This window comes from Mastomys coucha, unplaced genomic scaffold, assembly GCF_008632895.1.
Source record: "Mastomys coucha isolate ucsf_1 unplaced genomic scaffold, UCSF_Mcou_1 pScaffold7, whole genome shotgun sequence".
NCBI classification, from domain to species: Eukaryota; Metazoa; Chordata; class Mammalia; order Rodentia; family Muridae; genus Mastomys; species Mastomys coucha.
Window position 1 is genome coordinate 73259319 of NW_022196913.1, and position 11904 is coordinate 73271222.

Here is an 11904-nt window from a genome sequence, read left to right on the forward strand (position 1 = left end):
AGCACTGACTGCTCTTCCAAAGGTCCTCAGTTCAAATCCCAGCAACCACATGGTGGCTCACAACCATCTGTAATGAGATCTGACGCCCTCTTCTGAAGTGTCTGAAGACAGCATCAGTGTACTTACATATAATAAATAAATAAATCTTTAAAAATAAATAAATAAATAAATCTTAAAGATTTAAATAACATTCTCCTGAATTACCTGATTCACACATTCAGAAATTATTTTTGAGGATTATGAGCCACCTGCTGTTTGAGGAACTAGATTACAACAGTGGATAAGCCATAGCATCTCTGTCTGAAGAAACTTACTGTTAGTGAACTGGCTGCTAAAGAAGGAACAGTGGCAGTATTGTTCTAAAACAGTGGTAATCATACTTCACACTTAGATTTGATGCATTTATATCCCTAAAAGTATTCTGGGATAAGAGGATATAATCTCACTATACATAAAGGTGATTATTATTGCAAACAATAATTTTGACATTCTCGTGTTTCAACTAAATAATGCTTGAGGCTGTCTTATAAAAATGCAGTTGAGCTTTTCTATGACTTGATGTAAGTGAAGTGAAGAAACAGAAGGGAAAGAAGATGAGAAGTAGTAATAAAGCTATAGATATGAGGTAAAATACGGAACAACATGAATGTAGATTCAGTACCTCTATAGAAGGAAGGAATGAATGGTGAGCTCACATCACTTCTCTTGTGTCTATGGTGCCAGAAGAGTAGGAGCAAGAGAAACACAACTTCCCTTGTTATGTTCTGAGTGATGGTAGAGGTGAAGCCAGCCAGTGAAAAGATCCACTCATCTCTCTGCCTCAAGGCACTCCAAAGAAGCATTCTTTTTTTTTTGGTTTTTTGAGATAAATAAGCATTCTTAATACTGCCCTGACCAGTCACTACCCTAAACGTTTTTATTTTCATTATTAGACTCCATATCTGAAGATGTAGACAAGTCAGTTCAGTCAGTAGGACCACTCCCACAGTCTGCTTGTGGGATGCACAAGCTGCTGCTGCTATTTTCAATATCCCTGGTTGTAGAGGTGAGGATGTATCAGCAAGAAGGATGTCCTGAGTTCAGAGCCAGCCTAGTCTATTAGCCTGGGCCAATAGATTGGAAGTCTCAAAAGAAAAAGGGGGAAAAAACTAAATAGGTAAATATTTTTGTCTTTTAACAGTTTTTATGAATTCAAAGCTGGTAGACATTGATTAAACTTTTCTGATGAATCAAGAAAATGAAAATTCAGCAGCTATTTTAACTTTTTTTTTTCAGTGTAGGCAACATAGTAACCAAACTAGCTGGATAGCAGCCCACTATGTAGTGTGTACCTTTATTCATTCTGCCAAATAGCCCAAGTTAGTAGATTATTTTTTTTTAAAAGCTTCCCCCTCAAAATTAGATTTTCATAATTTTAACCTGTATATATTGACTATCCTGGAACTCAGTCTGTAGACCAGACTGGCCTAGGACTCACAGAGATCCCCTACCTCTGCCTCTGGAGTATTAGGATTAAAGGCATCTGCCACCACCACCAAGCAGTACCTATCGTTTTATCTCAAGCTCTATTCATAGATGCTATGGATGATGTTTTGTTTGGTTGTGTCTCTAGAGGGCAGAAGTGAACTACACTGCTGCATAGAAACTAATGAGAAGCCATTTTAATTTTGCTTGCTGCTAGTCTCTGGGTATTGCTTTACTACTTCATATTATGTGATATTTACAAAATTCTGAGACAATTCTATTCCAAAATAGCCTATCAAGACTCTTCCACCTGCTATCCCTGCCGAGCCATCTGTTACCTTATCAAAAGGTGACTCTGACAAGAGCTCTTCCCAAGTGCCACCGATGTTACAAGACACAGACAAGCCCAAGTCAAATGCTAAGCAAAACAGTGTGCCTCCCTCACAGAGTAAGTGCTTTGTTTGTCTTGCATCTTTTCTTACATTGTGTAAGATCTTAGCAGTCTGGTTCGATAGTAGAGCAGCACTGCCTTCTAAAAATGTGTGGTGCCTTGAAACTTCCCAGGCTTGAGTTGTAAGGGCCAGGCTGCTAAACTAATGTAAGCAGCAAGGATGAGAAGCCCTCTGGGGGCATGCCTGCTCGCTTGGCTCTTTGCCCTTTAATCTGCACATGTCCCTGGGCCTTCGTGTTACTCCTTTCCCTCCTCCAGCAGCTGTCTATCCCAAGGGCCAGCTTAAGCAACATAATGGTGTCCCCTCTCAAAAAGAAGCAGGAGGAAAGAGAAGAAAAAGAAAAAACAGATTCTGTGGGTTGAATAGAATATGAACGTTAATACAGTTTTTTCATCATTGTTACTTTTTGTTTTTGGGGGGATGTTTTATTTTACGTTTCATTTTTTTATTATGTTTTGAGACAGGGTGTCTCTTTGTAGCCATGTCTGTCCTAGAACTTGGTGGATGGACCAGGCTGGCCTTGAACTAATCTACCTGCCTCCCAAGTGTGGGGATTAAAGGCATGCACCACTACTACCTCTCACCGCAGTTGTTACTTTTAAATTGTTGATATGTACTGATTATCCTCCTTACATTTTTCTCTCCTCATCTCCTCCTTCCTTTTTTTTTCTCTTTTAGTCAAGTCTGAAACTAACTGGGAATCTCCAAAACAAATAAAAAAGAAGAAAAAGGCCAGACGGGAAACGTGAATTTTTTTTTTCCTGAATTGGACATGTGTTTACAAACACTGTCTTGAAGATTATGCTGTTTATGCAATAATTTGTGAACATGTACAGAGTTTTATATAAATTTAAACCAATTTTTAAAACAAAACTGAACACAACCACCATAAAATGGAATCAAAGGAAAGTTAATTTATGAAATTAAGAGGTCAACAGAATACATACTACAGTGCTGGAAGACACTTGGGAGAGTCGTTTCAATTGAACGAGAATGATCATAATTTAAGAATATTATCCTGGTTTTACAACAGTTCCCTGTTTACAACAGATTGTGCCCTGTCTCATCTGCAGCTGAGGAATAATGGATTCTGATTAGAGAGAAGGCTGCCTAGAAGCCAGTAGGCAAGTCCTTGGATCTTATGCACGACCTTAGACCATTTGAATCTGTTTTATGCTTAAATCAAAGTGCTTTGATCAGATGCATAATCTGCCATATCTTACATATTTGTTGTAGCAATTTGTATTAAAAGAATCACAAGTGCAAATAAAAAAGTCATTTATCATTTCTTTAACTAAACTGTCTTGGTTTAGTTTACACTTCTTTAAAAGTTCTAAATTAAAACATTGAAAAATGCAATTGACAGACACTTGTATGGCTTACAAAGTTATTTTTGATAGTCTTACATTACTTGAATAATTCAAAGTAACAGTATATTTTAAATTAAGAAAGGTAAATATATTATTTGTTTGATACATTAAGACTGAGACTAACAGTGCTCTTGTTTATGATTTGAAAACTTTTCAGGCAAAATCCAATTTAATATTTTTCCGTTCCCTAGCAATTTTCCAGTGTCAACTCTTAGTTGCTAGTAATTTTTTTACCTTAAAAATGAAGTAATTCACAACTTTTGAGCATATGACGGAGAATGGAAAAGTAGTCAGACAGCTTTAATTGCTATTGTGGAGACCTCCGGTTATCAGGAATACATTTGTTTACTGCCTTAACCTCCTGTAGTGTGTAGAATATGCATCAGTTTCTTGAAGGGGATTCATGTTTTTATAAGAATTTTCATGTAACTATTGCAATTGTGGTTAAAAAAAAAAGGAACATTTTCTGCTTGAAACTGTGTTGATTTAAATGACGTATGATCTGTCACCATTTTCAGGCACTGTGTGATCCCTAGGAAAGTGGCAGGCCTCTCTGTAACTGTTGATAGTGCATGCTCGGCCATGTACACTGTAAATAGCCTTTACCAAACGTGTTTGACAAGGACCATTATTAACATCACTTTAGTGAATTGTGATTTTTTAAAAAAAAAAAAAAAGCCATGATTTATTGATGTGAGTGGCTTGTTATCATGTGGCGCCAGGAATGAACCTGTTTAAAAGCTATAACCAGTGGTACTGATCTATCCATTAAATACTGTCCTTAAACTGTAGTTTAATAGTATTGTCAACTAGGAAACCTAAAATGGTTTTTATTCTGTTGAAGACTGACCTTATTAATGGACAGCTTTCCTCAGAAGTGATTAACAACTTTTTTTATTGGGTGTTAACATCTGTTTCAGGAACATGGCAGTATGTTTACATGTCGCCACAAGTTTTCTTTGATTGAATGGGATTTCTAAATTAATTTACTTGTTTAAATAAATTCAGAAATGGATAGCATTGTTTTTATTTGCTTCACTATTGGGGTGAATAATAGCTGATGTGCCACAAATGGAGCCTTCAGATGGCTGCTGTGAGCTTCATGTTCCCTCAGGGGATGCCACGATATGTCTCAAGGAGAAGTTAATGGGGAGTCTGTAATTACAGAGTGTGCCAAAAGGTCAGTGCTCACAAGTTTAATTGAACTCTCTCAACTCTACCTCACTGTTCCTTTTCCTTATAATTCTCTGGGCTAGGTCAAATAAGAAACTATTTTTCGGTTCAATGTCTCCTGATTCAATCACTTATAGGAGGTGGTACCTATACCTGGTAGCAAGAATACCATCTTTTTGAAGAGAAATGTATCATGGGAGTGGAAGCACAGCGATACACTGGGTGGGTCGGTGTAGAAATGGCCTGGGCCTTTTTTTTTTTTTTTTTTTTTTTTTTTTTTTTTTTTAGGAGACAGGTATGAGTCAAAATCCAGTTCTATTAAAATTGTTGCTCTTTGCCTCTATGTAGATCTTTGTTTGGCAGGGCAGTGTTTGGGGGTTTTTTTGGGGGGTTTTGTTTTTTTGTTTGTTTTTTTTTTTGTCACTGAACAGAGGAACTGGCTTCTGTCATCAACTCAGAAAACTGATGCCACCTGTTTTCCTGAAATAGGCTCTCTGAAAAGCCTTTCTGTTGTGGAGCAGGGGCAGGGCGTGGGCATGTCACAGTTCTCCAGCTGCATTACCCCTATCTTATACCTATACCCTGAATTGAGAAACAAACAGTTGAGAGAGTCCAAAAAAAGTTGAAATAAAATATCATTAATGTAATTTACCATGTTTAATTTGTGCATGCATTTTATTGGGGATGGGAGGTTGGAATAATTTATCCAAATCTAAAGGTATTATTTCATAGGCTAATCCAGTTTGTATTTGAGTTAAAGATCCCAGAGGGTAGTAATTAATTGCAGAGTTTAGTTTTTCTTAGTTAAAAGCAGTCCTCTATTATTATAGTGTGAAATATCAAATTTTAGGATTTAAGTTTAAGGTCTAATGGCTATCTTAAAGTTTTTCTGTAAACTCATTGCACAAACTGGAATTGAAATTGCTTTCAAAAGACTTGGGGAATGAAAATATGTCATGTGTAAGATGCACTGAGTGTTGTAAATAAAACAGACCATTTTTGTTTTGTTTAAATTGTTTGTTACATTCTCTGTGAGAAGGAACTTGGTCCTTTTGTTGTGGTCTAATAAGGTAACACGCATTTGGTTCGTGGATTTTTTTTTCCTTTCGTTCTTTATTTTTCCTTTTGTTTCAGGCTTTGCTACCAACGAACCAAATATCTGAAGTTAAAAACCCCTGAGAATGAGCATGTGCAGCTGGGCATAGTTATACATTCCTTTAATCCTAGCACCCCCCCAGTAGGCAGAAACTGGCAGATCTCTGAAAGTCTGAGGCTACTGCTCTACACAGTGAGCTCAGGGACATAGTGAGACTCTGTCTGGGGTGTGAGGGGTGGTCAAAAGAAAGAGAATCAACATTTATGATAGTGTCCTCCATGGGAAACAACTATAGGTCATCTTAGTAGGTCTGACCTTTTCTTTTAGGTTAAAGGAATTGAACTAGAATTTGGCATGCATTAGTTGGTATGTGGTAGATCGACTGTGCTCCCAAATAGTAGTGACTTATGATAGTTTGCTTTTATTGTATACAAAAATCTAGGTAGATGCAGCAACTTAATATGTGTATGTGTGGGTGGGGGAGTTAATGTGTCAGGCTTGCATGGAGTTGGTACGGGAGAGGAGGAGCTACTATTAGGTTGTAAAGTAAATAAATTCTTTTTTTTTTTTTTTTTTTTTTTTTTTTTTTTGGTTTTTTTGGTTTTTTTGGTTTTTTCGAGACAGGGTTTCTCTGTATAGCCCTGGCTGTTCTGGAACTCAATCTGTAGACCAGGCTGGCCTCAAACTCAGAAATCCGCCTGCCTCTGCCTCCCAAGTGCTGGGATTAATAAATACTTTTTGTAATTATTAAAAAATAAATCTGGGCGAGATGGCTCGATCCTTAAACTGTGGTAGATAACTAAATCCCACATTTTAAAAAAAATGGGTATATTAGTGTGAACATGTAATCCCTGTACTGAAGAGGCAGAAACATCCCCGAGGCTTGCCTGAGCCAGGCTGATCAAATTGTTGAGTTACAGGTCCAGAGAGACCCTGCCTTTATAAAGGTATGAAGAGTTGTCTAAGAGGACAGCTGTGTTAATCTCTGGTTTACACACATACATACCCACACAAACATATACTCACAAATGGTCTGGTATGTAGCCTGAGTCTAGTATACAGTACAGCAATGAGGATCCTTCGATGTTGATTTCCTGGTTGAAGACAAATGCTTTCACTTCACGATTCCTATCAGCACCTGAGCCACTTGCAAAAAGCATTTCCCAGAGAATGTTCATAGACATCACTCTGGAGACTTAATTTGCAAAAGGTGCTTGGTCCCATCAGCTATGAAGAGTGGGGTATGGTAGTGGCAAGGGGGAGCTCTTACTCAGGGTCCCTGTTGACCAGATGCGTATTTTAGGCTTCTGTTACTGAGGAAGAGACTTGGTATTAGATGCTGCTGCTCTCTAACAGTTTATCTGCTGCACCAAAGATTGAATTTAGCTTTCCCAGCTGTGCAGAAATTTGTTTTAAGGCTCTTGGATGCTTTCAATTTCTTTTTTTTTTTTTTCTTTTTTTTCTGTTTTCTCACTATGTAACTCCTGCTGTCTTAAAATTCAATCGGGACACCAAGCTCTACCTTCTCTACCTTCAAATAGTGACACCAAGCTCTACCTGTCTCTACCTTTAAAGTGCTAGGGTTAAAGTCATGCACCACTACCATTAATGATGTGAACTGCTATGGTTGGCCCAATTGTCTTTTTTGTTTTTTGTTTTTTGTTTTTGTTTTTTTGAGACAGGGTTGTTCTGTATAGCCTGGCTGTCCTAGAACTCACTCTGTAGACCAGGCTGGCCTCGAACTCAGAAATCTGCCTGCCTCTGCCACTGCCTCCCACGTGCTGGGACTAAAGGTGTGCGCCACCACCACTGCCTGGCTCCAATTTTCTGTGTAGTAAAGTCTAGAAAGAATTTCTGCTACTCTGTAACAGCTTCAGAGCTGAGGAGTTGGCTTAAGGTAAGAGTGCTTACTGCACAAGCATGACTGACTCCCAGCACACTGTGCTGTAAGTATGACACAGACACAGTTAGGAGCATGGGCCTTGCTGGTAGCAGCCTTAGCTGCTGGCTCAGGAAGAGCCCCAGTGCCCTACTCAGGCTTGTGCAAGTTTCTGAATCTGCATAGATAAAATGACTAGATCTGAATGATGCTCCCTGGAGGTTAGAGTACAACTGTATGTGATGGAGCCAACCACAAAGCTCTTCTACAGGAGCAGCAAGTGCTCCACTTAAAGTGAGGTTCCTATGAGGTGTGTTGGTTGAAGAGCTGACAAATACCAAAGGGAGTTCGTGGCCATCTTTGCCTACATAGACAATTTGAGGCCAGCATGGGCTCTGTGAGGTCCTGCCTGAAAACAAAAATGAAAGAAAAAATGTAAGTTTCCATATATCGTGGATATAGGCAAATATATTCTAACTATAACCCTAAATCTAATGTAACTTTTGACAGGTACAGTTTAGCTACAGAAAAATTAAGATGTGACACAACCAAAAATAAACCAGTGCAAACAATGACACATGGCTTGTTGATTGGAGAGGTGAAGAGAATAAAGAGACTTTTTCTGGGACAGACTTTTCTGATACAATGCTTACTGGTCAGTCCTGGAGTCAAAACAGTATGAATTTGGAGTTTAGCTCAGTGGTAAAATGCTTGCCTGGGAATCACAAGGCCCTCGGTTCTCTTTGCCACCACCACAGGAGTGGTAGGGACTTGACGTCACAAGAATTTCACACACACACCAACAATTCATGAACTCCTTGCTGGAGTATTGTAGTGTATTCCCTGAACACATAAATAAACTCACTGTATTTGTAAGTCTAGTTTTATATATATATATATATATATATATATATATATATATATATATATATATATATATATATATATATATATATATATATATAAAACTATATAAAACTGTGAAACGGGACCAAGCGCACTGACTTGCTGCAAGGGAGACAAGTCTAGATTCTAAGTTCAAATATGCAGCATCCTCCCTCCGATCACTGGGCTTTTGTACACAGCAACCAAACCCCATTTCAACCCCCAGTGGGGGGAGGAATGATGGCTCAGCAGTTAAGGTCCCTAAGTCTCCAAGTGAATGGTTACAGGTAACCAGTGAAGAGGAAGGACTGGAGGAGTGTCACTGACAGCAAGTGGCTTGCTGTTGAGCCCTGGGTGTCTGGATCAACAGGTTAGGCTTAAAAGGCTTATAGAAAATCTGGTTTAGAACACATGCTGCTCCTGCAGAAGACATGGGTTTAGTTCCCAGCACCCAGGATAAGCCTCTCACAACCACTTGCAACTCCAGCTCGTGTGTGTGTGTGTGTGTGTGTGTGTGTGTGTGTGTACATGAACACACAAAGTAAATCTCTTTATTAGATTTTTATTTACAATATCTCCTTTCCCAGGTTCCCCTCCAAAAGAAAAAATTAAAATAAAATAAAATAAACCAAAAACTAAAACAATCCCCTGTCTCCCCCACACACACCACCACCCCCCCGGCCCCCACTCACCACTCCACCTTCTCCCACTTCCTGGTTCTGGCATTCCCCTACACTGGGGCATAGAACCTTCACAGGGCCAAGGTCCTCTCCTCCCATTGATGACCAACTTGACCATCCTCTGCTATATACATGCTGCTGGAGCCATGAGTCCCCCCCATGTGTACTCTTTGATTGGAGTTTTAGTCCCTGGGAGCTCTGAGGGTACTAGTTAGTTCATATTGTTGTTCGTCTTAAGGTGCTGCAAACCCTTCAGCTCCTTGGATCCTTTCTCTAGCTCCTTCATTGGGGACTCTGTACTCAGTCCAATGGATGGCTGTGAGCCTTTACTTCTGTATTAGTCAGGTACTGTCAGAGCCTCTTAGGAGACAACTATACCAGGCTCCCGTCAGCCAGCACTTGAAGATATCCACAATAGTGTCTGGATTTGATGATTGAATATGGGAAAGATTCCCAGGTGGAGCAGTCACTGGATTGTCCTTCCTTCAGTCTCTGCTCCATAGTTTGTCTCTGAAAATCCTTCCAAGGCTGCCCACTGTCTCCCTACGTATTCAATATTGTACTTGAAGTCCTAGCCAGAGCAATTAGACAACAAAAGGAGATCAAAGAGATACAAATTAGAAAGAAAGAAGTCAAATTATCACTATTTGCTGATGATATGATAGTATACTTAAGTGACCCCAAAAATTCCACCAGAGAGCTCCTAAACCTGATAAACAGCTTCAGCAAAGTAGCTGGATATAAAATTAACTCAAGCAAATCAGAGACCTTCCTCTACACAAAAGATAAACAGGCAGAGAAAGAAATTAGGAAAACAACACCCTTCACAATAGTCACAAATAATATAAAATACCTTGGTGTGACTCTAGCCAAGCAAGTGAAAGATCTATATAACAAGAACTTCAAGTCTCTGAAGAAAGAAATCGAAGATCTCAGAAGATGGAACGATCTCCCATGCTCATAAATTGGCAGGATTAATATAGTAAAAATGGCCATCTTGCCAAAAGCAATCTACAGATTCAGTGCAGTCCCCATCAAAATTCCAACTCAATTCTTCACAGACTTAGAAAGAGCAATTTGCAAATTCATCTGGAATCACAAAAAAACCCAGGATAGCCAAAACTATTCTCAACAATAAAGGAACCTCTAGTGGAATGACCATCCCACTCCTTAAGCTGTACTACAAAGCAATTGTGATAAAAACTGCATGGTATTGGTACAGTGACAGGCAGGTAGATCAATGGAATAGAATTGAAGACCCAGAAATACACCTATGGACACTTGATCTTTGACAAAGGAGCTAAAACCATCCAGTGGAAAAACATTTTCAACAAATGGTGCTGGCTCAACTGGCAGTTAGCATGTAGAAGAAGGCAAATTGATCCATTCTTATCTCTTTGTACAAAGGTCAAGTCCAAGTGGATCAGGGACCTCCACATAAAACCAGCTACACTGAAACTAATAGAAAAGAAAGTGGGGAAGAGCCTCGAGCACATGGGCACAGGGGGAAATTTCCTGAACAGAACACCAATAGCTTTTGCTCTAAGATCAAGAATCGACAAATGGGACTTCATAAAATTGCAAAGCTTCTGTAAGGCAAAAGACACTGTCAATAGGACAAAACAGCAACCAACAAATTGGGAAAAGATCTTTACCAATCCTATATCTGATAGAGGGCTAATATCCAATATATACAAATAACTCAAGAAGTTAGACTTCAGAGAACAAAATAACCCTATTAAAAATGGGGTACAGAGCTAAACAAAGAATTCTCGCCGGGCAGTGGTGGCGCACACCTTTAATCCCAGCACTTGGGAGGCAGAGGCAGGCGGATTTCTGAGTTCGAGGCCAGCCAGGTCTACAAAGTGAGTTCCAGGACAGCCAGAGCTATACAGAGAAACCCAGTCTGGGGGACGGGGTGGGGAAGCTCAATTAACAATACCGAATGGCTGAGAAGCACCTAGAGAAATGTTCAACATCCTTAGTCATCAGGGAAATGCAAGTCAAAACAACCCTGAGATTCCACGTCAGAATGGCTAGGATAAAAAACTCAGATGCTGGCGAGGTTGTGGAGAAAGAGGAACACTCCTTCATTGCTGGTGGGAATGCAAGCTGGTACAACCACTCTGGAAATCAGTTTGGCGGTTCCTCTGGAAATTGGACATAGTACTACTAGAGGTCCCAGCTATACCACTCCTGGGCATATACCCAGAAGATGCTGGAACAATATGTAATAAGGACACATGTTGCACTATGTTCATAGCAGCCTTATTTATAATAGCCAGAAACTGGAAACAATCCAGATGTCCCTCAGAGAAATGGATACAGAAAATGTGGTACATCTACACAATAGAGTACTTAGCTAACAAAATACCCACAAAGTAAATCTCAACATTAAAAATAAATTGAAAACACCACAAGGGAGCACTTTGGCCATAAGCAGTTTCTCCTTCAAGCCAGGCCCTGAGTGCTGTTTTTCAAACAGGAAAGTGCAGGTGGCACATCACCAGGTAGACATGCATAGGCAACAAGCCTTGGAAGTCAGTTTCCTTGCCTGGATTCCAGTGGTTTCCTTTCCTAGGCGGTTTCTTTGTATATTTTTCTCTTAAATGGGTCTATGTTTTTCTCTTGTCTTGTTCTAATTTCTGACATCATCCAGCACACACATGTGTCTTCTGCTTTGTTCTTTTCTCTTTCTGATAACCAAACATAACACTCATTCAGAATATCACACTTCATATTTTATTTATTTATGTGTATATGTATATGCCATATGTGTATGGGTACACTCAGAGGCTGGAAGAGGAAGCCAGATCATCTATAGCTGGAGTAGTAGGCAGCTGTGAGCCACCCTATGTGGTTGCTTCCCAAACTTGGTCCTCTAAAAGTAGTAGGCATTTTTGAC

At 39.5% G+C, this 11904-nt stretch overlaps 1 protein-coding gene across 3 annotated transcripts in view; it reads left to right on the forward strand.

Moving 5' to 3' along the window:
- Mtdh (metadherin) overlaps positions 1-4301 on the forward strand; it is a 64354-nt gene extending 60053 nt beyond the window's left edge. For all 3 annotated transcript variants that reach the window (XM_031359696.1, XM_031359695.1, XM_031359697.1), the window contains 2 exons: positions 1756-1912; positions 2595-4301. In XM_031359696.1, coding sequence (XP_031215556.1) covers positions 1756-1912; positions 2595-2665 — 228 coding nt within the window. In that variant the 3' untranslated portion in view covers positions 2666-4301. The remainder of the gene's footprint in view (positions 1-1755; positions 1913-2594) is intronic.
- The last annotated feature ends 7603 nt before the right edge of the window (positions 4302-11904 follow it).